Genomic DNA, 26,052 nt, shown 5'->3' with positions numbered 1-26,052 from the left:
GGAAGGAAAGCTATGACAAACCTAGACAGCGTTATAGAAGCAAAGACATTACTTTGCCGACAAAGGTCCGTCAGTCAAAGCTATGGTTTTTCCAATAGTCATGTATGGATGTGAGAGTTGGATCATAAAGCTGTTTAGTGTGTCTAATTCTTTGCGACCCCATGGACTGTAGCCCACCAGGCTCCTCTGTCCACGGGATTCTCCAGGCCAGAACGCTGGAGCAGGTGGCAGTTCCCTTTCCCAGGGGGTCTTCCAAACGCAGGGATTGAACCTAGGTCTCCTGCGTTGCAAGCGGATTCTTTACTGTCTGAGCCAACAGGGAAGCCTTAAGAAGGCTGGGCGCCAAAGAACTGATGCTTTCAAACTGTGGTGTTGGAGAAAACTCTTGAGAGTCCCCTGGACTGCAAGGAGATCAAACCAGTCCATCCTAAAGGAAATCAACCTTGAATATTCACTGGAAGGACTGATGCTGAAGCTGAAGCTCCAAAACTTTGGCCACCTGATGCCAAGAGCTGACTCATTGGCAAAGACCCTGATGCTGGGAAAGATTGAAGGTGGGAGGAGAAGGGGCGACAGAGGAAGAGATGGCTGGATGGCATCACCCACTCAATGGACATGAATTTGAGCAAGCTCCAGGAGATAGTGGAGAACAAAGGAGCCTGGTGTGCTGCAGTCCATGGGGTTGCAAAGAGTCAGACACGACTGAACAACTGTGCTATGGATTTGGGAAGGGAGTGGGGCTGGGGCTGCAGGAGCCCTTCCCTGAGGGTCCTCATGGATTCCACAAAGTGTACTGAGCACCTGTTAAACACAAGGGTCTCCCCAGGTGGCTCAGTGGTGAAGAATCTGCCTGCCAATGCAGGAGACTCAGTATCCTTGCCCTTAAAATGCCACGGACAGAGGAGCCTGGTGGACTGCACTCCATGGGGTCGCCAAGAGTCAGACAGGACTTAGCAGCTGAACAAGAATACGAAGCACCAGGCACCGGGTGCGGGGATTCCTGCAGACCGCAGTGGGGGAGACGGCGTCAGATAGTCTCTGAGCCCATGATAAACCTGTGCTGAGAGGGTGCAGAAGCGCCCTGGAGCTCTCTGTGCTCACGTGGTGAGGGGGCTTGTTTTAGTGGGTGTGTAGCTGGGGAAAGCTTCCCTTAGGATGTGACCTTGATGTACAGGCCTCCCAAGGCACAGTGCGTCTCCCCATGAGAGCACGTGGGAAGTTCCCCGGCCAGTGAGTGAAGTTACCGCCTCTGGGGGCCACTGTCCTCGGATCAAATCAGCCCTGTGGAGAAACGCTGCAGGCCCTTTTCAGAGCCCGTGACTTCTGGAAGGGTCCTCCCTCCCCCCACCCCCGCCCGCCCCCCACCCCTGCCCCGTGACTTCCCGCCAGCCCCGCGCCCCTCCCCTCTGGGGTTCTGGCCTTGGCCCGGGCTCCCGGACTGGCGGGGACCAGCCCCACCTCTCCCCACCGCCCAGGCCGGGTCAGCGCCAGCGCCGTCCCCTGCCCGGACCTGGACTCAGAGGTCCCTCTGGACAGTCAGGTCTGCGCTCCTCCGCTCCTCCGTGGTGAGTCCCCTGGAGGGAGGCAGGGAGGCTGCCCCGGCTCTTGCTCTGGGGCTCCGGGCCACAGCGGGGAGCGAGGTGGGATTCCGCTGGGGGCTGCGGAGGCTCCCGGCCTGGCTGGGGGTCCTTTGGCCGCAGGACCGCGTTGAGGGGCCCGGCGCTGGGGGATCAGGATCGCGCGGGAGGAAGGGCGAGGGGAGAAGGCGCTTCCCGAAGCCGAAGCCGCACCGTGGAAGGTGGGCGTCATCAGTCCCGCTTCCAGAAGAGAAAACAGAGGCTGGAGGGGGGAGGTGACCAGAGGGTCCTGCAGCCTCCTAAGGCCCTCACCCCATTCTCGGGACTGGGGGTGGTCCTCCCTGATTGGCCAGAGCTGGGGGGCCGGGCGCGAGGACCTCTCGTGATTGGACAGCTCCAGTCCACCTGCCCCGATCCTTCCCCTCGGGGAAGAGACGGGACTCCAGACCCTAGCCGGGGGTGAGGGTAGCCCCCTTCCTGGTCTGGGTGTTGCATTACTCAAGCTGCTCACAGCCCACGCTCTCCCGGGGTCTGTCAGGACCCCTCACCTGCCACCTGCCTCGGAGAGGCAGGCACCCCCACCAGGTACCCCAATTCTCCTGCCCCCTCAATTTTCCAAAAATCGGGCAACTTTCTTAAGCCCTGAATCTTAGTTTCTTGGGCTAAAATTGAGAGGCGTTATAACAATAGCCCTCAGCGGCTGAGGCTGATTCTGAAAATCTGGGGCCTCTGCCCACCGCTGGCCACTGGCCGCAGACCCTCTGCAAATCCCCCCTCCATGAACCTACCCGATGGCGTTGGGAGACAAGGAAATCTTGAACCCAGGGCAGCTACGCGGTGGCCCATCCCTTGGCCCAGGACCATTGGAAGGGTCGCAGATGGAGCGTGGCCCTGCAGGCTGAGGGGGTCACGAGTGTGTGGACCACCAGGTGACCAGCTGGAATGACAGCAGGCACGGAGATGGTGCTGGGCCAGCAAAGGGCAGCTGGGGACCGACGCCTGTGGCTGATTGCCCAGCTCAAGGGCCTTCTGACCGCAGCTCGGAACAGGGGCCCTGAGCAGGGCCTGACCACTGGGCAGGGGGCCTGGAGACCCTGAGGGTCCCCCTGCTGCAGGCGCAGCCTCACAGTGTCCCTGAGTCCTGCGGGAGGAGGGAACCGAGGTGCCACCTGGGGAGGAGGCCCCCCGAGGGGCTGTGGGTCTCCTCCTTCCTCCACTTGCCGCCCCCCGACCTGACCTTCCCTGCACCGAAGCTCAAGGTGGACTGTCCCCACCCAGGGCTCCTGCCCACCGGCTCCACGGGGGCTTTCCTGACCCTGCCGCCTGCTTCCAGAGGGACCTTCTTTGTCCTCTTAATTTTCCACAAGTAATACACACCCAATATTTTAAAAAACAGCATTCTGGTAAGAAAAAGAAAATTATGGCTATCAGAAGACTTCCAAACCCCCAAACCCTGCCTGGTAACTCTTGATATTTCTGTGCGAGTCCTTCCAGGCTTTACTCTGCCAAACACATGTGTGCAAATACGTGTACCACACACACAGCACATACACCATACACACACATACACCGCACACACTACACACAAGTACCTCCCATACACACGCCATTCTCACTCACCTGACAGCGTCTCGTGCAGAGTTTTTAATCTTGATGACGTCCAGCTTATTTTTCTCTTTTTAAATTCTGCCTTTGTTGTTGAATCTGAAAAGCACCACATACTGGTGCTCTCATCTGTTGTCCCCTAGACGTTCCATACGCCTGCATCTTATGTTCAAATCTGCGGTGCATTTTCAGTTACTCTTTGTGAAGCCTGTTGATGTGTGTTGCGCGTGAGGGTGTCTAGCAGTTCCAGCAACATTTGGAGAGGAGACTGCCCCTGCCCCTCTGTCAGACAACCGGGAGGTGAAGAGAAGGTGTGCAGGGACTTGGAGGCGGCGACGACTCCCTGAGCACAATACAAAGCCATTCCGCATGAAGGGGGCTTCGGTGCAGGGTCCTGTGTTCAGTTTAAGAGCTTCGGTTCATCCAAAGGCACCGTGGAGTGGACAGGCCCCGAGTCTGCAACCCCACGCCGCTTCCCGCTTGGGGAGCACCCGGCCTGCAGCTGGAAGCCTTTGAGGAGCAGCTTCGTCATCAGCAAATGAGGGGACGGAAGCTGATGTGACCTAACTGAGGTCGCAGGGCTGGTCCGTTGCAGAGAAGGGCTCGGATGGCCTGGGAGGACACTGCACACAGTGCTGGGTGCTGGGCTGGGGGCTCCGGGCGTCAGGTGGGGGAGCCAGGGCCTGCGATCACATACCACTCAGCCCTGTGGCCTCCCCTTCCGCCCCCCAGGTGGACCCCTGCCCGCAGTAGCTGGTCACCCAGGGTGCCCAGAGCTGGGCCTGGGGGTGGGGTGGAGCAGGCGGGCTGCCCCCTTGGGCCAGCGTGCCCCATGGGATGCTGCGTCCCTTTTGCCCAGGTCCTCCCGCCCGGCCTGCCGCCATGAAGATCGCAGTGATCGGACAGAGCCTGTTCGGCCAGGAGGTCTACTGCCGCCTGCGGGAGGAGGGCCACGAGGTGGTGGGCGTGTTCACTGTGCCCGACAAGGACGGGAAGGCAGACCCCCTTGGTGAGTGGTGCCCGGCGGGCGGCGGTGGCAGCGGGGCCTGCGGGTCTTGCATGAGCTTCCCTGGCCTGAAGCGATCACACAGGTCCACCCTCGGTCCTGCTCAGGGCCTACTGACCGGCACGCTTTTCTGGAACAAAGTGGATCACAGGGAAGGGTGGTGGAGAAGGCCGGCCTGCACCCAGGACCCCACAGTCCAAGCACCCCAGGCTTCCCTCTCCCCTCACCCAGGCTCCGAAAGGGCTGCCGGGCGGGAATCACCGGGGTCGGGTTCTTGGACGTGAGCGAGCCCTGCACCCATCTCCGGCGGGAGCACCTATTGAGCAGAGGCCCCTGCCCCCCACGCCCAGCCCCAGAGTTTCTGCCCCCAGGATGGGATGGGGCCTGGGTCTGCATGTCCAACAAGCTGCCGGGGACACACCCCTTCTCCAGAAGGAACATGGTGTGAGAATCGCTGCTGAGCTGGGGCCTCAGCTCAAGGGCTGGGCCTTCAGGCCTGAATGCTTCAGGACGGGGGGGCTGGCTCTGAAGGAAGAGGGGGCTCCCACGAGGAGCACCGCAGGCCAAGGCACCACTGCTCCGCACCTGCCCCAGCACAACCTGTGATTGTGACCCCTGCCTGGGGCTGCTCCTCGACCGGGCAGGGGAACACACTCGTGGGGCCTGTAGGTTAAGAGGTCAGGGGCCACGCGGGTGTCTGGGAGACGGAGGCGCTCAGAGGTCCTGGCAGCTGGCAGGGTCAGTCTAGGCAAAGATGTCTCAGAGGCTGGCCCTGGCTGGGCAGTGGGGGTGCTGGGGGGGACAGGCCTGGAGAGGGGTGCAGGAGCCCCCCACCCCGCAGGCAGGGGCTCGGAGGCTGGGGATAGACTCTCACCCGCTGTCCTGCAGGCCTGCAGGCTGAGCAGGACGGCGTGCCAGTGTTCAAGTTCACCCGCTGGCGGGCCAAGGGGCGGGCCCTGCCCGACGTGGTTGCGCAGTACCAGGCCCTGGGGGCCGAGCTGAACGTGCTGCCCTTCTGCAGCCAGTTCATCCCCATGGAGGTCATCAGTGCCCCCCGGCACGGCTCCATCATCTACCACCCGAGCCTGCTGCCGCGCCACCGGGGCGCCTCCGCCATCAACTGGTGAGACAGGCCGGCCGCCCCAGGCTCCGCGGCTGCGCTCCAGGGGCCCCCGAGGGGTCAGCGCTGCCAGACACCATCCACCCCCGCCTGCCCACCTAGAGAGAGAGATGGACTAGAGACATCCAGAGCAGACAGCTCTCGATGAGAGGGCGAGAGTCTGCAGGGTGGGGCCGTCGGAGGCGCCGTTAAGGGAGGCCGGTGTCTGAGCCGGAAGAGAGGGCGGGCTGGTAGGTGGACCGGTTGGGACTCAGCCCCCTGACCTCCAGGCACGTCTCCTCACTTCGCTGGGCCTCAGTCTCTGCATCTGTAGAAGGGGCGTGTGAGGCTGTTACACGGCAGGAAGGATAAAGGAGGAAGCATTCGGGCTTCTTCCGCCCGATGCCTGGCACGCGGGTTGCATCAGTAAACGCCATCTCCCCTCTTTCATCCTTCCCTAGGGACGCAGGGAGGGGCCCCAGGACCCCTTTTCCATGGTCTTTCCTTCCGGACTCAGGTGTCACTCTTCCATCCCTAGGACCCTCATCCATGGGGACAAGAAAGGGGGGTTTACCATCTTCTGGGCGGACGATGGCCTGGACACTGGGGACCTGCTGCTCCAGAAGGAGTGTGAGGTCCTCCCGGACGACACCGTCAGCTCCCTGTACAACCGCTTTCTCTTCCCGGAAGGTGTCAAAGGCATGGTAAGGGCGGGGCTGCACACTTACCCCAGGGCTCCCCAGTGCCAGCTACTGCCCTGAGCTGGCTAGGATTCTGCAAGTGGGAGGGACTCTCAGTTCAGGGTTTCACAGAGGCAGGGTTAGAACATGTAATTGATGCTCTCGAACTGTGGTGCTGGAGAAGACTCTTGAGAGTCCCTTGGACTGCAAGGAGATCCAACGAGTCCATCCTAAAGGAGACCAGTCCTGAATATTCATTGGAAGGACTGATGCTGAAGCTTCAATCCTTTGGCCAGCGGATGCCAAGAGCCGGCGCATTGGAAAAGGCCCTGATGCTGGGAAAGATTGAAGGCAAAAGGAGAAGGGGCAACAGAGGATGAGATGGTTGGATGGCATCACTGACTCAATGGACATGAATCAGAGAAAACTCCGGGAGATAGTGATGGACAGGGAGGCCTGGTGTGCCGCAGTCCATGGGGTCACAGAGAGTCAGACACGCCTGAGTGACTGAACATCGACACCATTCTACTAGAAGGGACTTGCTTACGGCCGTCAGAACAACTCAGCAAACCTTGGGCAAAAAGGCGCATTCTGGGCTCCTTTCTGAGAGGACACTCCAGACAGGGACATCTTCGAGCCTGGCTGAGCCCAGAGGCTTGGGCCCGGCAGGGGCTCTGTTCTCCACTCTGATCCTGCCTCCCGTTTGGTTAGCTTCCTCCGCAGGTCGGGCACCCTTGGTCAGGAAGAGGAGTTGTCCCTGGTGGCTCAAGGTCCACACCTCCTGATTCCAGGGGACAAGAAACCCTCTTTCCCCGAGAATTCATGACCGGAAAGTCCAAGGGGGTTCTGAGGAGCTGGAGGCAGAGGGCAGGCCGAGGAGCTGACGCTGGGGCTGTTGTGCAGCCCCGAGGGGCCGCGCGTCCAGCAGGGGAGGCAGCGGGGCAGGAGGCGGACGGGGGCGTCTCCAGAGCACGGCAGGGCTCGCCCCCAGCCCTGGGCCCCGCTCTCAGCCACAGGCCCACCTGCTCCCAAAGCAGGTCCCCTGGTGCCTGTCCTGAGCCAGGCGCGGTGCCTGTCCTGAGCCAGGCGCGGTGCCTGTCCTGAGCCAGGCGTGGTGCCTGTCCTGAGCCAGGCGCGGTGCTGGGAGGGTCTACACCATCCCACAGTTCAGACTGTGAGCCCAGGGCCGAGGGGAGGGTCCTGATGCCTCAGACACCCCCTTGCCCCTGCCTCCCAGGTTCAGGCTGTGAAGCTGATTGCCGAGGGCAAAGCCCCCAGACTCCCTCAACCCGAGGATGGCGCCACCTACGAGGGGATTCAGAGGAAGGAGACGGCCAGGGTGAGTGCCAAGGGACCAGGTGTCTGCACTCTCCCCGGTTCCTCTTTAGGGAGGGCGGGGGCCCCAGGGAGACGGGCTGGCGGGAGGCCGGTCGTCTGCCAGATGAGTCCCAGGAAGGCATCGGGCTCCTGGGGGCTGCCCCGGTTGGGGATCCTGGGGGGCTCAGGGCTGGGTCTCTGATCAGGGCTCAGGGGGTGCTCTCCAGGGACCTGGTGAGCCCTATGGGGCCGCCCTAACCTGGGGGGTGGCCCTGTGTGTTGGGCCCTGGTCCTCATGACCACAGAGTGTCATCTCCCCACAAACCATCCTGCCCTTCACATCCCGTGAAAGACCGAGGGTCCTTGCACACCCAGAGCCGGGCCCCATGGGAAGGCCGGCCCAGCTCTGGGATTCAGAGGAAGGGCTCCTCAGCCCATTCCCAGGTTCCACCCAGCGCCAGGAGGGCCCATGGGGAGGAGGGGAGGCCGGGGCGCAGGGAGGGCCCGCTGAGCACACATCCTGCCCTGCAGATCGACTGGGACCAGCCGGCAGAGGCCATTCATAACTGGATCCGTGGGAATGACAAGGTGCCAGGCGCCTGGACAGAGGCCTGCGGGCAGGTATGTCCCTGCGGCCGGGACGGGCCGTGCTCCTGGGCCCCCTGCTGCTGAAATGCTGGAACGTGTGAGCTATATGGTCACCAGCCACCACCAGACCCTAGCCCCAGCCCCCCGGACCCTGGAGGGGTAGGGTCTGCACGCACGAGGCCTCCAGGCCAGGCAGCAGCTCTGGGGTCAGACTCTCACCCCCCGGCGGTCAAAAGTTCCAAAACAGCAGAAGCGAAGGCACGGAATCACCAAGGCGGTACTCAGTGCCTGTGTGCTGAGCACTCGTGCAGGAGATGGTCCGGAGCCAGGAGCCCCCAGACCACGCCCGGTCTGCTGGCATGAAGCAGGCTACACGGTGAGGAGACAGTGACTGGCCGTCACAAGAGTTTGCTTAAATGACAGGGATTTGGCTAAAGGTCGCTTAATTTCGATTTTGAGGAGCAGTTTAAACTTTGCTTATGATTTCCAGAGACACAAGCAAGGAGTGCCTGAGGTCAAGTTGGTCTTGCTTGTCTTGCAAAAGAAGCTAAATTAAGCTCTGCTGTGTGACTGAGCTGTCTCGTCTGCTCCGGGCTTTCCAAGGCCGGTCTCCGTTTAGACAGCATATTAAAAAGCAGGGACATTACTTTGCCAACGAAGGTCCATCTAGTCAAAGCTATGGCTTTTCCAATAGTCATGTGTGGATGTGAGAGTTGGACTATAAAGAAAGCTGAGTGCCGAAGAATTGATGCTTTTGAACTGTGGTGCTGGAGAAGACTCTTGAGAGTCCCTTGGACTACAAGGAGATCAAACCAGTCCATCCTAAAGGAAATCAGTCCTGAATATTCACTGGAAGGACTGATGCTGAAGATGAAATTCCAATCTTTTGGCCACCTGATGCAAAGAACTGACTAATTGGGAAAGACCCTGATGCTGGGAAAGATTGAAGGCGGGAGAAGGGAACGACAGAGAATGAGATGTTTGGAGGGCATCACTGACTCGATGGACATGAATTTGAGTAAACTCCGGGAGTTGGTGATGGACAGGGAGGTCTGGCGTGCTGCAGTCTGTGGGGTCGCAAAGAATCGGACAGGACTGAGGGACTGAACTGAACTGAGCAGCCCTCAGAGACCCCAGTCCAACCCTGACTCGCCTTCGCCCTGGGGGTGGGGGGGCTTCAGCCAGGCCCTTTCGAGGACAGCCCTGTCCTCCATGAAGCCCCTGACCATCTGAACCGCTGCTCGTGGGCGGGCTTCCCAGACCGTCCAGGGTCTCTGGCCTTGCCACCACCAGCCCCCTTTGCACCACGGCCGGGGCATGGCGCGTCCCCAGGCAGGCCCTCCCTCAGTGCTGGCTGAGCACACTTTCTGCAGGTGTCTGACCCTGGGGCTGGAGGTCACAGTCCCATGTGTGGTGGGAGGGGCCCCTTCTGGGGCCTCCTGCCTGCCCAGGTCTTGTCTGTGTTCTGGGCGCTGACACCTGGGCTGTCCCGGCCCCGCGCCATCACAGCCCGTCATCACCCGCCTGCTCAGCACCGCCTGCTGGGCCACGGGGGCCCCCCTCTCATCTCCACCTTCTGGTTTCTGGTCCCCAACAGAAGCTGACGTTTTTCAACTCGACGCTGAACACTGCGGGCCTGGAGCCGGAGGGAGAGGACCTGCCCATCCCAGGCGCCCACCGGCCAGGGGTGGTAACCAAAGCGGGCCTCGTCCTCTTTGGGAACGACGGCCAGATGGTAAGGGTGCTGCTGCAACTCCTGGTCTGTACTGTGGGCTCAGGCCCCGCAGGGAGACTCCAGGCCATTCTGGAGGAAACAGGGAAAGGGGTCCACAGAATCCAGGAGGGAAGAGCCTCTCCTGCTGGGTCGGCATCCGTCCCAGGAAGGCCTGCCCTGGGCTCTTACTGGCCAGGTGCCCTGCCTGAGCTGGGGGCCCTGTGGGGCGTCAGAGTCGGGGGGTCTTGTCCGGATTGCCCTGTGCCTGGGTGTAACTAGGGGTCTTGAGCTGGGGGCCCTGTGGGGCGTCAGAGTCGGGGGGTCTTGTCCGGAGTGCCCTGTGCCTGGGTGTAACTAGGGGTCTTGAGCTGGGGGCCCTGGGGGGCATCAGAGTCAGAAGGTCTTGTCCGGAGTGCCCTGTGCCTGGACGTAACTGGGGGTCTTGAGCTGGGGACCCTGGGGAGCATCAGAGTCGGGCGGTATTGTCCACAGTGCCCTGTGCCTGGGCGTAACTGGGGGTCTTGAGCTGGCCCTGGGGGGCATCAGAGTCGGGGGGTCTTGTCCAGGGAGCCCTATGCCTGGGTGTAATTGGGGGTCCTGAGCTGGGGGCCCTGTGGGGCGTCAGAGTCGGGGGGTCTTGTCCGGATTGCCCTGTGCCTGGGTGTAACTGGAGGTCTTGAGCTGGGGGCCCTGTGGGTCGTCAGAGTTGAGGGGTCTTGTCCAGAATGCCCTGTGCCTGGACGTAACTGGGGGTCTTGAGCTGGGGACCCTGGGGAGCATCAGAGTTGGGCGGTATTGTCCACAGTGCCCTGTGCCTGGGTGTAACTGGGGGTCTTGAGCTGGGGGCCCTGGGGGGCATCAGAGTCGGGGGGTCTTGTCCAGGGAGCCCTATGCCTGGGCGTAACTGGGGGTCTTGAGCTGGGGGCCCTGGGGGGCATCAGAGTCAGAAGGTCTTGTCCGGAGTGCCCTGTGCCTGGGCGTAACTGGGGGTCTTGAGCTGGGGACCCTGGGGAGCATCAGAGTCGGGGGGTCTTGTCCAGGGAGCCCTATGCCTGGGCGTAACTGGGGGTCTTGAGCTGGGGGCCCTGGGGGGCATCAGAGTCAGAAGGTCTTGTCCGGAGTGCCCTGTGCCTGGGCGTAACTGGGGGTCTTGAGCTGGGGGCCCTGTGGGGCGTCAGAGTCGGAGGGTCTTGTCCAGGAAGCCCTGTGCCCAGGCCTTGTCTAAGCCCAGCAGAGTCCAGGTGCACAGAGCATGCATGCTTTCCTTCTCTTTGAATGGAAGTCCCGCCAGGCACGTAAGCTGCTCTGACCCACTTTAGCGACAGCAGCTCAGGGCGACACCCAGGATTTATGCAGCTGAATGCTGATGTGTGCTTGAGAGCCACGCTCTGTTTAAAACAGTTCGGTTCTCCCCACAGCTGTATGAGACCCGTGTTAGCATTTCACCATTTTACCAAAGTAGAAAACTGAAGCAAAGAAATTCAGACCCCCCGTCTATTGTTACCCACGCACGTCCGCGGCGGAGCTGCGCTCCGGCCCTGCCCACTGGCTCCGGGCCTGCCACTCACCGTGACACCCACCGCACGAGGTGGTGGGCAGGTGGCCTGGGCCCCAAGGTGCCCGGGCCAGCGGAGAAGGAGGCAGGCAGGGGTCTTGGGGCACTGGGGGAGCTCCAGGGGACTCTGCGGATGCTGAATGCATGGAGGCAGCCGTGAGAACAGGCCAGGGCAGGGAGCAGCTTGGCTTGGACCGGTGAGAGCTCACTCTGGGTGCCTGTCCTGCTGGCCCGAGGCCGCCTGCGGGTCACAGCGCCTGGGTGCCCCTTCGTGGGCGGTGCTGCAGTTGAATGAGGCATCTGTCTCAGCCAGGTTCCCGCAGCAGACCCAGGCGGGAGCATGTGCGTGTGAGTTCTGGAGGAAGGCAGCCCGGGAGGAGGATGGTGGTCGCAGAGAGGCAGGCCTCTCTGCTGGCCGGGGCCGAGCTTAGCTGCCAGCAGCAGTGGAGGACGGGCCTGGGTGCAGGCCCTGGCACAGCCGCCGGAGGAAGGCACCAGCCACATGGGTTGGGCCGCAATCTCCCTGACATCCCTGAGGGACCGTGAGGCCAAGCGGCAGTCGTGGTGGCCCTTGGCTGAGGGTCTTTCAGGAACGTCCAGCCAGGCTGGGCTGGGCTGGGGCTCCAGAGCACACAGGGCAGCAGTCGGGGCGGTGGGCGCAGTGAGCAGGGAGCCTGGCTCCAGTTCTGGGGGGGGCGGGCGCTCTTCACAGAGCATCTCACCTGGCAAACACATCCTCTGCCGTGAGCGCACACGCTCCCCCACCCAGAGGGAGCCTCTGACGACCGGGGCCAGTCTCCACGTGGTTTCTGCAAGCTGGGTGCTGGGTGACTGACTGTTTTCTCCGTTGGCCTTCAAGGCAGTGCTGAGACGACTTCCGTTTCACACGCAGGCATCGGTTTTATAGAATAATACAGCCACTGTTGTGAGTCGCTCAGTCATGTCCGACTCTCTGTGACCCCATGGACTGCAGCCCATCAGGCTCCTCTGTCCATGGGATTCTCCAGGCAGGAATACTGGAGTGGGCTGCCATTTCCTTCTCCAAATACAGCCATTGTGGGTTTCCAAGCCTGCGAGCATGCTGGGGTGGAGGACATGGGTCCCCCCGACCGCTGCCCGCACCCCCGCCCGTCTGGTCTCCTCACACCCTGCGCATGTCCAGGCCTACTTAGGGGAGAACAGGGGGAGTGCGTGCCAGCCGCAGGGTGGCCCGGGGGCACTGATGGCCCTCCTGTCGCAGCTGCTGGTGAAGAACATCCAGCTGGAGGATGGGAAGATGATCCCAGCTGCGCGCTTCTTCAGGAGGGCAGAGAGCAGCACCCTGGAGCTGACGGAGGAGGAGCTGGGCACCGCGGAGGCCGTGCGGGTGAGGAGCCGGCGGGGCTGCTGTGGCGGGGGCGTGCATGCCCTCGGCGCGTGTTCTGCTGGGGGCAGGGCGTGCACACCCGGAGTCTGTGTGTCCTGGCCTCAGGCACACCGTGGTTCTGTCCTCCGGATGTCCCCTGGCCCTCCTTCCTCTGCTGGGTCCTACCGCCCAACGACATGAGGGCCTACAGCCGGGTGCTGGGAGGAAGGTGATCACCCAAGGACCGTCCGGCCCTGGGTGCAGCAAAGCCCGGAGGGGACAGGCCCGCCTGGGGCCGGGCTGCACCGGGGGCTGCCTTCTGGGCCTGGGGGCTCGTTCTCACTGCCCTGCCCTCCAGGATGCCTGGAAGCGGATCCTCCCCAGCGTGCTGGAGGTGGACGAGTCCACGGACTTCTTCAAGTCAGGGGCCGCATCCGTGAACGTCGTCAGGTGAGGTGGGGGGGCGGGGGTGGAGCCCCTGGGGTCTCTGAGTTGGACGTCACCCCCAAACTGAGGAGCGGGCACTGTGTGGGTCAGAGATCCAGAAAGGACACAGGTGTGCAGGCCTGTGCCCACCTGGCGTGGGACAGCTGGTGGGCGGGTGCGGCCATCCCCAGGGGGGTCACGGCCCCGGAGCGGCCACTCTGGGCCTGGACGTGCAGCTGGCTGCATACGGCTCTGTGAGCGGAAGCCCAGCAAGCAGACAGAAGAGGCTGCCTCCCCAGAAGGACTCGGCAGGCACAGGGCAGGGCAGGGGCTGAGACCCCACCTCACAGGAGGAAGAGCAAACGGTGTGCAGCAGCTTTAAAGCGACCGCAAGCCCTCCCGAAGCAACTGATCACGAGTTAGTGCTGATGGAGCCGGAACTTGAACCCAGAGCCTCCGGATCCACAAACTGGGCTTTCCAGACTGATTCTAGACCAGCACCCATGCTCTGGGTGCTGAGCAGAGCCGCCAGCTCTGCTGAGAGGAGGGCAGGACCCTGGGCCTTGTCCAGGCTCCATTCTCCCCCCTTCTGTCCTCCAGGCTGGTGGAGGAGGTCAAGGAGCTGTGTGACGGCCTGGAACTGGAAAATGAAGATGTCTACATGGCAACCACCTTCGGGGACTTCATCCAGCTGTTAGTGAGAAGGCTGCGAGGGGACGACAAGGAGGCCGAGTGTGCCATCGCCTACGTGAGTCCCGGGAGCCCCGCAGGCAGGCCTGGGTGCACGGGCCGTGTGAGCCTGCACACCCCACAGGCACCCACATCTGCGGGTCCACAGGGACACCCGGGGAAGCCTGGGCATCCAGAAGCCCAGGACCCCAAGAGCCTGCCCTTTGGTGACCAAGCTCCCCGTGGTAACTCCGAGCAGCCTGAAGATGCCAGGCGGTGGGGCAGACTCTACAGAGGTCGCTGTTGTCTAAGATTCAGGGCAGGAAACGGGCTGTCGAGGAGACGCGTCCACAGTGCGTCTCTGCCGCCCCTTCTCCACTGCGGGTTTCTGGTGTGGCCTCCAGCTCCCGTCCTGCCCCTCCTGCTGGCCCTCACCCCTTTTCTGGGCTCCACCACCTCCTCCCTTCGTCCTGATTCAGCACTGGCAGAGGCTTTCTGCTGGGCTCAGCCTCCGGCTCTTCCATCACCCGGGCGACCAGTCACTGCATTAAAGGCCTTTGGTTGACGCAGGAGACAGAGAGACCGATGGGACAGAGAGAGGAATTAGGAATGGTTTCCCAAGAAGGGCTTCCCTGGCGGCTCAGCTGCTATAAAGAATCCTCCTGCAATGCGAGAGACCTGGGTTTGATCCCTGGGTTGGGAAGCTCCTCTGGAGAAGGGAAAGGCTACCCACTCCAGCATTCTGGCCTGGAGTCCACGGGGACACAAAACGTCGGACACGACTGAGCAACTTCTGCACTTTCGCTTCCAAGAAGGAAAACAAACGACCCTGTATATTCAGCTCGTGTGTGTGAAGTGTGAGAAAGTGACGCAGACCTATTTGTAAAGAAACTCTGCAGAAACCACCCTTGGGGTGTCTTGTTAGGCTACAGCTCCTACGGGAATGAGCTTTGTGATGGTTTGTCTGGCTGGGAGTTGGGAGCAAGGCTGATGAAGGAAGGGGAGGAGACCGGGTGGACGCCAGGCTGGCCTCGGGTCGTGGACATCAGGGGAGAAGCCACCCCGCGGCCCCGTGTGCGAGCGATGCAGCGGAGCCGTGTCACCCCCGTTGGTCGCCACTGTCACTTGCTGACAAGGGTTGGGGCCGGGGCCGCTCGGCCGGCAGGCTGGCCCTGCGTCTCTGTCTCAGCCGTCACCTCTGCCCCGCACGACAGCCCCCGGCAGCAGGGATGGATCCGTGAGGAGACCCCAGGCCCCTGCTTGTGTGTTGAAGGGTTGGCGGGGCAAGTAGTCCCCATGTCTCTGGGGGGGATCCCTGCCTGTCAGGGATGCCCCTGTAGCTCCAACCTGAGGTCCTTGCCCCTCAGGTGGAAAAAGCCGTGAATAAGCTGACCCTCCGGATGCCCCATCAGCTGTTCATTGGGGGCGCATTTGTGGACGCCGAGGGCGGCAAGACCTACGAGACCATCAACCCGACAGACGGCAGTGTGAGTTCAGGCCCGGGGCCCTCAGCCCCACCACTCTCCATGACCCCTCAGGGCCCTCTCCTGCCCACTGACACCCCCCCCCGCGTTAGGAGGCCCCCGCCCTCCCCCTCACCCCCCCCCCAGTCAGGGCCCCCCTCACTGAGGCCCTCAGCATCCCAGGCTCTCAGACTACTTGGCTGTGGCCGTCGGGCATCACATCAGAGCAGAGGCGGTCAAGTTCACACACACACACACACACACACACACACACACACACACACGTTCTGAGATGGACACACTCCTACACACGCACACCTACAGGGACTGGACGCAGAAGGCGGGTCCTGAGGGGGTTTAAAGAGAGTAACAGGTGGGCCGTGTGGACCCAGACAAGGACCCCCAGGCAAGCCTGTCAGGGGATGTCAGCACCTACAGGCCACCGTTGGGGACCCCGGGCGGGAGGCCGTGCGGACGCCAGCCTCAGCCCCACTCCCACCCCCGGCCCGTCTAGGTGGAGGCCTGAGCTGCAGGGCAGGTGGGCACCCTCAGGGCACAGGATCCAGGGGCTCGGGCAGGCTTATTAAGAAACAAACCTCCCCACCGGGACCCCCTCAGTGTGTGGGTCTGCTTCTGCTCTTGGTCAAAGACGCTGAGCTGCAGTCTGCGTCCGTTGCCCTGTTTGGGGATCCAGGCAGCTAAAGCCCCGGGGACACGGAAACACAGCCCCTCCCACCGGCCGGCCCCCCCCCCCCCAGCGAGCCGGGCCGCCCCCCCCCGCCCCCCGCGAGCCGGGCCTTCTCCCGCAGGGCCCCAGGGGGCGGGGGCCCCAGAGGGCTTCAGGGCACGGCCCCCCCACAGGTCCTCTGCCAGGTGTCCCTGGCCCAGGTCAGCGACGTGGACAAGGCCGTGGCCGCTGCGAAGGACGCCTTTGAGAATGGCCTGTGGGGGAAGATCAGCGCGCGGGACCGCGGCCGCCTCCTGTTCAGGTGCGAGCCCCGCCCGCATCCACTTCGGGAGGACTCGGGACTGCGCAGCGGGCGGCCCCGGGGAGGAGCCTCCTGTGTCCCGCCCCCTTCCGGTGAAGCCGGGGCCAGCAGATGCCCAGGGAGGACTTGCGGTGCTCCCACTGGTGGCCGCTCAGCCAGGCAGGACCTGGGGGCTGCCTCCCTGGGGGTCCCTGGAGGGGCCAGCAAGCTGGGAGCGGACGGGGGTGCTGGGGCCTGCCGGTGGCCGGGGCAGAAGGACAGGTCAGCCGCCTTCAAGGCTGAGGGCGGCTCTGGACGGGTGGGCTCCACCTGACCCCCCAATCCTGCTCCCAGAGGTGAGGCCTTCACATGGGGGGCATCCCACCTCCCAGGAGCCCACAGCAGCCCCTCCAGCCAAGGGAATGCCACCCCATCTAACAGATGACAACACTGAGGCCAGGGACTGCATGGGCCGCAGACCCCGAGAGGGCAGGTGGGCTGTGCCGGCCTGAGGCCAGCGCCCCTGCCCTCTGCCCCCGCCCCCAGGCTGGCAGACCCCCGAGAGGGCAGGCGGGCTGTGCCAGCCTGAGGCCAGCGCCCCCTCCGCCCCGCCCCCCCCCAGGCTGGCAGACCCCTGAGAGGGCAGGTGGGCTGTGCCGGCCTGAGGCCAGCGCCCCCTCCGCCCCGCCCCCCCCAGGCTGGCAGACCCCCGAGAGGGCAGGCGGGCTGTGCCAGCCTGAGGCCAGCGCCCCCTCCGCCCCGCCCCCCCCCAGGCTGGCGGAGCTCATGGAGCAGCACCAGGAGGAGCTGGCCACCATCGAGGCCCTGGACGCAGGCGCGGTCTACACGCTGGCCCTGAAGACGCACGTGGGCATGTCCGTCCAGACCTTTCGCTACTTCGCTGGCTGGTGTGACAAGATCCAGGTGGGGCTCCGAGTGCCTCAGCCGTCCTGTCCAACGCCAGCTGGGGCTTCGGGACAGACAGTCCCATCCCGCCCTGGGCCTGGGTGCAAGGAGCTGCCCGGCAGGGGATAGCCAGAGCCCCCCCCACCCCGCCAGTGACGCCTCTGCTGCTTCATCCAGGGCTCCACCATCCCCATCAACCAGGCCAGACCCAACCGGAACCTGACTATGACCCGGAGGGAGCCCGTCGGGTGAGTCACGGGCTGGGCACTTCCCAGGAATGCATGTGGGGGCTCAGAGGTCCTTCCCCAGCCACATTTTATCAGACAGCCATTCCTTTGCCTGGTGGCTCTAGGGGCCCGGGTTCAATCCCTGGGTCAGGAATATCCCCTGGAGAAGGAAATGACAACCCACTCCAGTACTCTTGCTTGGAAAATTCCACGGATGGAGGAACCTCGTAGACTACAGTCCATGAAGTTGCAAAGAGCTGGACACGACTGAGCAACTTCACTTTCACCTTTCATTCCTTTGCAGACCCCACCTGCCAGACACCTTGTTTCCAGATAAGGTCACCCCCTCAGGCAGGGCTGCAGGCACGACCCAGCCCTGGTGGCAGCAAATCTCTGCAGGATTTCAGCTTTGGAGCCCCCAGCCCAGTTCTCCTTCTTTCCTGGGGCTCTTGCCCTGCTCCCTCTCAAGCTCTGTCCCTCTGGGTCTGCTCGGTGTATCTGGGGTGGGCACCAGCTTTCCAAACCCCTCGGCACACCCCACCACTCCCAGGAAGGTGTGTGGGCCCCAGGCTGGCCCCAGTCTGCACTGCAGTCCTGCTCTGCAGGCCAAGTGGCTTCTTACTGACCTGTCTGCCTTGGTCTCTGAGCACCCTCCTCCCACTGCTGGGCTCGGCCAGGCTGTCGTTGTTTGGGGAAACATTCTCTGATGATGATGGAGAAGACGGAGATGAAAATGATGGTGAAAAAGGTGATGAAGAAGGTGGTGAAGACGGCGGTGACGACGGTGGTGAAGACGGCGGTGAAGACGATGGTGGTGAAGACGGCGGTGAAGACGGCGGTGAAGACGGCGGTGACGACGATGGTGACGACGGCAGTGAAGACGGCGGTGAAGACGGCGGTGAAGACGGCGGTGGTGAAGACGGCGGTGAAGATGATGGTGACGACGGTGGTGACGACGGCGGTGAAGACGGCGGTGAAGACGATGGTGGTGAAGACGGCGGTGACGACGGCGGTGAAGACGGCGGTGAAGATGATGGTGACGACGATGGTGACGACGGCGGTGAAGACGGCGGTGAAGATGATGGTGACGACGGTGGTGACGACGGCGGTGAAGACGGCGGTGAAGACGATGGTGGTGAAGACGGCGGTGACGACGGCGGTGAAGACGGCGGTGAAGATGATGGTGACGACGGCGGTGAAGACGGCGGTGAAGACGGCGGTGAAGACGATGGTGGTGACGACGATGGTGACGACGATGGTGAAGACGGTGGTGAAGACGACGGTGGTGACGACGGTGGTGACGACGATGGTGAAGACGGTGGTGGTGAAGACGGTGGTGGTGAAGACGGCGGTGAAGACGGCGGTGAAGATGGCGGTGAAGACGACGGTGGTGAAGACGGTGGTGAAGACGGTGGTGAAGACGGCAGTGGGAGTGAGGAAACGGCAGTCACCTGGTCTTCGAGGGGCCCCCTTGGGGTGAGCTTGTCTCACTGACCCACAGAGAGGGGCTGCCATCTCCAGGTTCTAAGGGTCAGGAGGAAGCAGGCCACATGGTGCCATCAGTCGTTCTCCTAGGACGTGGGGGTCCCTCCGTGGAGACACTGCCCAGCCAGAGGCTTCTCTGGGACGAGGGGCAGCACCGATGTTGGACACCACCTCTCAGCGCACAGCGTGCAGGCTTCCTCAGGCCCCCAGACAGACCACGTCCCTCTTGTTCCCATGGCGATGGCCCTGGCCTAATGCCCAGGAGGACCCTCGTCCACACCCACCCAAGTGACACTTGACCGTCTCTCACATCCTCCTGCCCACACACATGACCTCTGACGCTCTCTCATGGCCGCCTGTCCACCCCTGTGTCCCAGACCGTCTCCCAGGCCCTGCCTGTCCCCACCCGTGCCCGCCTGCTGTCATCCTCCTCCTGGGGCGGCTCCAGGCTGTGTCCCTAGAAGGTGTCCCAGTGGAAACCGCAGCATCCTCTGCCATCACCCCTCCTGGGAAGGGGCTGCCGCAGACTGGGCACACTCTGCCCGGGCAGGCAGCTGCACACTGGCCCTGGGCAGGGCCTGGCCTGGAGAGGAGGGAGGCGGCCGCGAGGCCCAGGCAGGGGCCCCGGGGGCGTGCACAGACGAAGGCCAGCTTGCCTCCCCGACAGGGTCTGCGGCATCATCATCCCCTGGAACTACCCCCTGATGATGCTGTCCTGGAAGACGGCTGCCTGCCTGGCCGCGGGCAACACGGTGGTGGTCAAGCCTGCCCAGGTAGGTGCGGGCGCAGCCCGGGGCCTGCGGGCTTGGAGGGTGCGGGCGCTACCTGGCAGGGTGGGGGCGGGCCGCAGGCCCCTCCAACCCCCCGCCCCCCCAACCCCGCACGGGCGGGAAGGAGAAGGCTCTGCAGGTGAGAGCAGCCTGCGAGGGCCGGCCCACAGGGAAGACGTGGTGTGTTTGGGTCCTGGGGCCGAGTCAGGCTGCACGGGATGTGTGTGCACCGCTTGGTGAGCGTCTGCGTCATTTCTGGGGACACCAGCTCTGCCCCCCTGTGCGCCCCGGGACCCAACTCTGGGCTGTGAGCCTGGGGCATCTACCATTAAAGCTGGAGCTTCAAACCCCAAACATCCGGGGGAAGCTCCTCTCTGTCCACCAACTGGGCTTCTCAGAGAAGCCATGTGACAGGGGTCCTTCTGGGGGGGGTCCTTCTCGGAGAAGCCACGTGATGGGGTCCTTCTGGGGGGATCCTTCTTGGAGAAGCCACGTGACGGGGGTCCTTCTCAGAGATCCCACGTGACAGGGTTCTTCTCGGATAAGCCACGTGACGGGTCCTTCTCAGAGAAGCCACGTGATGGGGTCCTTCTGAGAGAAGCCACATGACAGGTCCTTGTCAGAGAAGCCACGGGACGGGTCCTTCTCGGAGAGGCCGCATGACAGGGTCCTTGCACTGGAGCGGCCTGTGCAGCGTGGCCTGTGGTGGGGATCACCACACGAGCCACCATCCTTCGTCTGGACTTCAGAGAAATCAGTTAGGAGCTGCAGGCCTGATGCTGGGGCAGTGGGCTGGGGCGTCTCACTCCCTCAGCTCCTTTGGGGTGGTTGGGCCTCAACGGTATTAACATAATAGAAACCAGTGAAGTGATACCTGCTCACCAGAGTCCCGCACTCCTCAGGCATTGTAACACACAATAAATTCCCCACTGACTTGCACACATGTCTGCTGACGGAAGCATCGCTGCAGCCCCTGAGGGGACCCTTAACTTCTCCCTTGAGGCTGGGGGGCTGCTGACAGGTCGAGGCAGTGGTCCCTGGAGCGTCCACTCACCCAGCCCCTCAGGGTCTGAGCAACCACCCAGGCACTGCTCACCCAGAGGCCCAGCGGTGGCGGCAGGTGGCGGGGGGCACAGACCCCCGAGCCAGGCTTCTCCCAGACTGGGGGGCGTGGAGGCAGGCTGGCCGCGGCAGCATCACACAGGGTGGGCAGGGTGAGGCTGGGCACTGAGGAGCCTTTGGAGGCCAGCGGGCATGGGCAGTGGCAGAGGAGGGCCGGTGGTCCTGAGGACCAGGGCGAGGAGTGCCCTCGGCCTCTGGGCATGGCCCTGGTGCCCCAGGGCTTGGCGCAAACAGGTGGCGGCGGGGGAAGGTGCAGGGGCCCCGGCCTGGCGTGGGGCTGCGGGGAAAGCCGCTGAGGTGAGCAGCCGGGTGCCCGGCTCCCGCTGCCCAGCCCTCTGGACCTGACCACCTGTCCCGCGCCCTCAGGTCACCCCGCTCACCGCCTTGAAGTTTGCGGAGCTGACCCTGAAGGCGGGCATCCCCAAGGGCGTGGTCAACGTCCTGCCGGGATCCGGTATGGCCGGGGACAGGGCACAAGGCCTGCCGTGTGAGGCGCCCCGACGTGAAGGGGGCTGCCTGGTGGGGGTGCTGCCTGGGGGAGCCCCAGACTGGGGGACTCCTGGATGGGGGGTGGGGAGCGTGACTGTTGGCTGCAGCCGCTGACTGCGAGGAGAGGCTGTTGACTGAATGGAGAACGGGGAAGGGGAGAGGGACTGAGGGAGCTTAGGAGTTGAGTCTCAGACACACTGCATTTGAGAGGCTAGAAGACCTCCCAGGGAGGTTCCGAGCCCCCGGGGAGGACGGGCGTGTGTGGCCCTGGGTGGCTGGCGGCGGGTGGCCAGGCTCCATGGCTGCCCTGACCCCCCCCGCCCCCCGCCCATCCTGCACAGGCTCCTTGGTCGGCCAGAGGCTGTCAGATCACCCGGACGTGCGGAAGATCGGGTTCACGGGGTCCACCGAGGTCGGCAAGCGCATCATGAGAAGGTGGGTGGTGGAGAGGGCAGAGGGGCCAGGGCTCGCGGGCCAGTGGGGCTCCGCGACCTCCTTCTGGAGTCAGCCTGAAGGCGGAGAGGGTCTGGGGGTGGGGGGTGCCGCGAGAGCAAGGCCTGCGCTGGGACGGTGGGGGAGGGGAGGAGGTGCGGGCCTGGCCTCACAGGGACCCTCCAGCCCAGATCCTCGGCTGCTCTTGCGAGTGACCCCGCACTGGAGCTGCCCTCAGCCCCCATGTCCCGTGTCCCCCGTCCCCCGTCCCCCGTCCCGTGTCCCATGTCCTGTGTCCCGTGTCCCCTGTCCCCCGTCCCGTGTCCTGTGTCCTGTGTCCCATGTCCCGTGTCCCCATCCCGTGTCCCGTGTCTCATCTCCTGTGTCCCATGTCCTGTGTCTCGTGTCCCATGTCCCATGTCCTGTGTCCCGTGTCCCCATCCCGTGTCCCGTGTCTCATCTCCTGTGTCCCGTGTCCTGTGTCCCGTGTCCCCATCCCGTGTCCCGTGTCCCCATCCCGTGTCCCGGGTCCCCATCCCGTGTCCCGTGTCCCCTGTCCTGTGTCCCGTGTCCCGTGTCCCGTGTCCCGTGTCCCGTGTCCTGTGTCCCCCACCCCGTGTCCCAGCCCATCTCTCCCTGTCCCTTTCAGCTGCGCCCTGAGCAATGTGAAGAAGGTCTCCCTGGAGCTGGGTGGGAAGTCGCCCCTCCTCATCTTTGCAGACTGTGACCTGGGCAAGGCCGTGCAGATGGTGAGCACTACGGGGGGCGGGGGGCGGCCCCAGGGGCTGTAACCCAGCGCTGTCCTCCCCTCCGCACAGGGCATGAGCTCCGTCTTCTTCAACAAAGGCGAGAACTGCATCGCCGCCGGCCGGCTCTTTGTGGAGGACTCCATCCACGACCAGTTTGTGCAGAGAGTGGTAGGTCCTGTCACTGGGCCTGGCACTGCCTGCTTGCCAGCAGCAGGGCGTTGGGGGCCACGGAGGGCCTGGCAGTGGAGTCCGGCACGAGCCACTTGGGTCCTGAACCCCTCGGGGTGGCCGTGATAAGTCTTTCCAGCACTTTAGTATTTCAGCAAGAAGTAGCAACCCCACGGCTCCAACCCACATGCTGCCTGTCCCTGCCGCCTGCCCCGCACACCTGCCCTCCCTCCCCGCACACCTGCCCTCCCCCTCCCCGCACACCGGCCCTCCCCCTCCCCGCACACCTGGCCTCCCCCTCCCCGCACACCTGGCCTCCCTCCCCGCACCTGCCCTCCCCCCTCTCTGCACACCTGCCCTCCCTCCCCGCACACCTGGCCTCCCCCTCCCTGCACACCTGCCCTCCCCCTCCCTGCACACCTGCCCTCCCCTCCCCGCACACCTGCCCCCCTCCCCACACACCTGCCCTCCCCCCTCCCTGCACACCTGCACCATCCCAGCTCCCACACCAAGTCCAGATGCCCTTGAACAGAGGGTGCATTTGAGGCTTCAACCCAGAAGGCAGGTTTGGAACCAGAACATGATTCCAGAGGCCAGCATCTGGCGTGTGGACTTTCTTCAGGACCCAGTGGTCGGTCACCAAAGATTTGTCTGTGGGAGGCGGGTCAGGCGGTGACCGCGGTCAGAAGCCCGGGCAACTCTGACCCGGAGGGCACCTGCAGGTGGAGGAGGTGGGGAAGATGAAGATTGGCAATCCCCTGGACCGGGACACCGACCACGGGCCACAGAATCACCTGGCCCACCTGCAGAAGCTGCTGGAGTACTGCCAGCGTGGCGTGGAGGAGGGGGCCACGCTGGTGTGCGGCGGGAAGCAGGTTCCTCGGCCAGGTCAGAGCCCTGCGGACCGGGCAGCAGGCGGCATGGCCTCTGGGGCAGTGTCTAGGGGCCAGGCCCCTGCAGTCAGGCTCCCAGACTTCCGCCCCCCAATCTAGGACCTCAGGGGTGGGGGAGCTTGGATGTTGGGACACCTGTCAGACCAGGTGTAGGGCGTGCATACAGCCTCCTCCCAGCTGGAGGTCAGACCCCAGCATGCAGCTCTCTGTGGGGAGGCAAAGAGGGGTGTGAGCAGGATGGGGTAGCAGGGTGCAGAGACTGGCCTGTGGAGCTCGAAGAGCTGGGGGGCACGTTTCCTTTGCAGACAAGTGAATACAGGCCACACCCACACCCTGTGAGTCAACAAGTGTCCATCCATGACACACGTTTTAAAAATTATAATTGCTGTTATAATTTGTAAATATATACAAACATGGAATATTTTATTGAATTAATAGGGGCTTCCCTGGTGGTTCAGACGGTAAATATGGGTTTGATCCCTGGATCGGGAAGATCCCCTGCAGGAGGGCATCATGGCCACCCACTGCAGAATTCTTGCCTGGAGAATCCCAGGGACAGAGGAGCCTAGTGAGCTACAGTCTATGGGGCTGCAGTCAGACGCAACTAAGCCACTAACAACACTATTAATTTCATCTTCTTGTTTTCTTCTTCTAAACAGTAGAGAGAGAGTTGCAAGTCTCTTGATTTTCCCTGAATTGTGCCAAATTCAATCTCAGTGCAGCGGGTCTCAGGGCCCATGACTCTGTGTCCAGAGGTGAAACAGTTAGAGAAAGCCTTTCTGATGCCGGAAACGTTTCTATGGAGTGGCAAGGGCCTGTGGGGCGGTAGTCGGGATGGGAGGGGGTGTGTCCAGCTCAGCACTGGCCCCTGGTGGTGGACGGAGGTTGAAAGGCCCCGAGGCTCGTGGCTGGCGTGCGGGGCAGGGGAGACACTGGCGGGTCTCGAATCCCTCGTCTCCCCCCAGGCTTCTTCTTCGAGCCGACGGTCTTCACAGACGTGCAGGACCACATGTTCATAGCCCGGGAGGAGTCCTTTGGGCCCGTCATGATCATCTCTCGGTTTGCCGACGGGTACGGGTCCCGCTTAGGCCTCTTGAGAGCCCGTCCTGGTCACCAGGGTCTTCACATGAGCTGCGGGGAGGGAGCTCAGACTGGTGGGGCTGTGGACGCAGCCGGACCCCCACAGAGTCCTCTCGGCACAGAGGAGGCGACCCCGGCTGGGGGTGGCTGCAGGGCTTCAGGCCCGCCGGGGGTGTCCTCCGCATCTCTCCAGCTCCACAGCACGCTGGCTTCCGCCTTGAGTCCCAACGGCTGCGTCGTGAACTGGCCAAACCTCGGGCCTGCCCAGCAGTCATCGTTTATTTCACTTGCGAATCTGCAGTTTGGCTGGCAGGATTGACCGTTCCTGGCCCGGTGCCGTGTCGGGCTCCGCCTGGGGCAGGCCTGCAGGCCTCTTGGTGCTCTCCGTCCAGGGCTGGCCCCTTGCCCTCCTCACGGAGGCCCTCCTGGTTTATCCCTGCAGCGACGTGGATGCAGTGCTGACTCGGGCCAATGCCACGGAGTTCGGCCTGGCCTCTGGTGTCTTCACCAGGGACATCAACAAGGCCCTGTACGTCAGTGACAAGCTGGAGGCTGGCACTGTGTTCGTCAACACATACAACAAGACTGACGTGGCCGCTCCCTTCGGAGGGTTCAAGCAGTCAGGGTTCGGCAAAGACCTGGGTAAGCCAGCCATGCCTGCTTTCATTTATTCATTTAGCAAACACCCGTTAGAGGCCGCTCAGCCCAGGGGCCAGGGTAGAGCTGACGAGATGGCCACTTACTTCTTGCTGGGAGCCGACAAGCCGGTGACCAAGGCAGGGAGTCAGATGCTGCTAGAAGCTGTCCAGACAGTGGTCTGAGCAGGAGGCTGGACAGTGGCTTCCGCTGGGCGCTGGGTGGGCCTCCCGGTGTGGGCTGAGACCCGAGCGGCTGGAGGAACTGCTACTGGAGCTGCAGAGAGAGGCTGAGTGCTTGAGTGGGCCGGGGGGCAGGCAAGGGCAAGATCAAGATCAAGGAGGCCTGGGAGCCCTGATCAGGCTCCGGCTTCATCCTCAGAGAGGGAGCCTGTGGGGGCTGGGCGAACACGAGAGGGTGATGTGAGTGCCGAGGCAGAAAGGGTGGCACCGGGCCCGGCCTTCCCAGGGAAGTGGGCCTCTGCCCGGTGCCCCCTTTCCCTGGCCCCTGCATGAGTTGGCGTGGCTCCCACCCCCAACTCTGCCACTGTGGAAGCCAGCAGCTGGGGGCTGGATCCTGTGGGGATCGGCTTTGGTGCCCAGCTTGGCAGGCGCAGCAACGTGCGGAAGAGCAGCAGGGCCCCTCAGAGCCGTGGAAGAAGGGAGTCTGGGGGGTGACACGGGGGGTGGGGGTTCTGAGATGACCACAGCGCCGGGCACGCCAGCGCCGCCCACCAGAGCAGCTGCTGGGACCGTGACGTTGCCCCCGACACGGGTTTCTTGCAGGAGAGGCCGCCCTGAACGAGTACCTGCGGGTCAAGACGGTCACCTTCGAGTACTGAGGAGGGTCTCAGGACCGTCCCCGGCTGTGGGCTCGACCCCGGATGCGGTGGAAGCCTCTGGCCTGCACCCTTCCCCATCCGGGACCCCCACCTTGCCCAATCCATGTGACCTCAGGCTCGGTCAGGAAATGACCCCATGTGAATAAAGGTCCTGGCCAGCATCCGTGTCCCCGCCCACCCGCAAGCCCTGACTCCTGGGCCCTGCCCCCCTGCCTGGGGCTGGCTGTGGAGATGAGCCGCAG

The 26,052-nt window shown here is 63.4% G+C and overlaps 1 protein-coding gene across 2 annotated transcripts; it reads left to right on the top strand.

The window, feature by feature from the left end:
* The first annotated feature begins 1,447 nt into the window (after positions 1-1,447).
* Positions 1,448-25,956, top strand: ALDH1L1 (aldehyde dehydrogenase 1 family member L1). Of its 2 annotated transcripts, none has more exons than XM_068982639.1 (23): positions 1,448-1,565; positions 4,042-4,191; positions 5,077-5,311; positions 5,826-5,991; positions 7,205-7,306; positions 7,816-7,905; positions 9,470-9,607; positions 12,382-12,507; positions 12,845-12,936; positions 13,513-13,660; positions 14,949-15,068; positions 15,906-16,033; positions 16,786-16,936; positions 17,096-17,166; positions 19,298-19,403; positions 20,889-20,976; positions 21,353-21,446; positions 22,093-22,192; positions 22,262-22,360; positions 23,083-23,248; positions 24,219-24,324; positions 24,776-24,975; positions 25,755-25,956. In XM_068982639.1, the coding sequence occupies exons 2-23, from the start codon at positions 4,065-4,067 to the stop codon at positions 25,808-25,810; spliced, it is 2,709 nt and encodes a 902-aa protein (XP_068838740.1). In that variant the 5' UTR covers positions 1,448-1,565; positions 4,042-4,064; the 3' UTR covers positions 25,811-25,956. The 2 variants fall into 2 exon arrangements, with proteins under 2 accessions (XP_068838740.1, XP_068838741.1); XM_068982640.1 differs by lacking the exon at positions 1,448-1,565 and adding an exon at positions 2,591-3,493.
* The last annotated feature ends 96 nt before the right edge of the window (positions 25,957-26,052 follow it).

The sequence above is a fragment of the Capricornis sumatraensis genome, chromosome 10 (genome assembly GCF_032405125.1).
Source record: "Capricornis sumatraensis isolate serow.1 chromosome 10, serow.2, whole genome shotgun sequence".
Taxonomy (NCBI): domain Eukaryota; kingdom Metazoa; phylum Chordata; class Mammalia; order Artiodactyla; family Bovidae; genus Capricornis; species Capricornis sumatraensis.
Note: the sequence above shows the minus strand (reverse complement) of the source record. Positions and strands in the feature narration are given on the sequence as shown.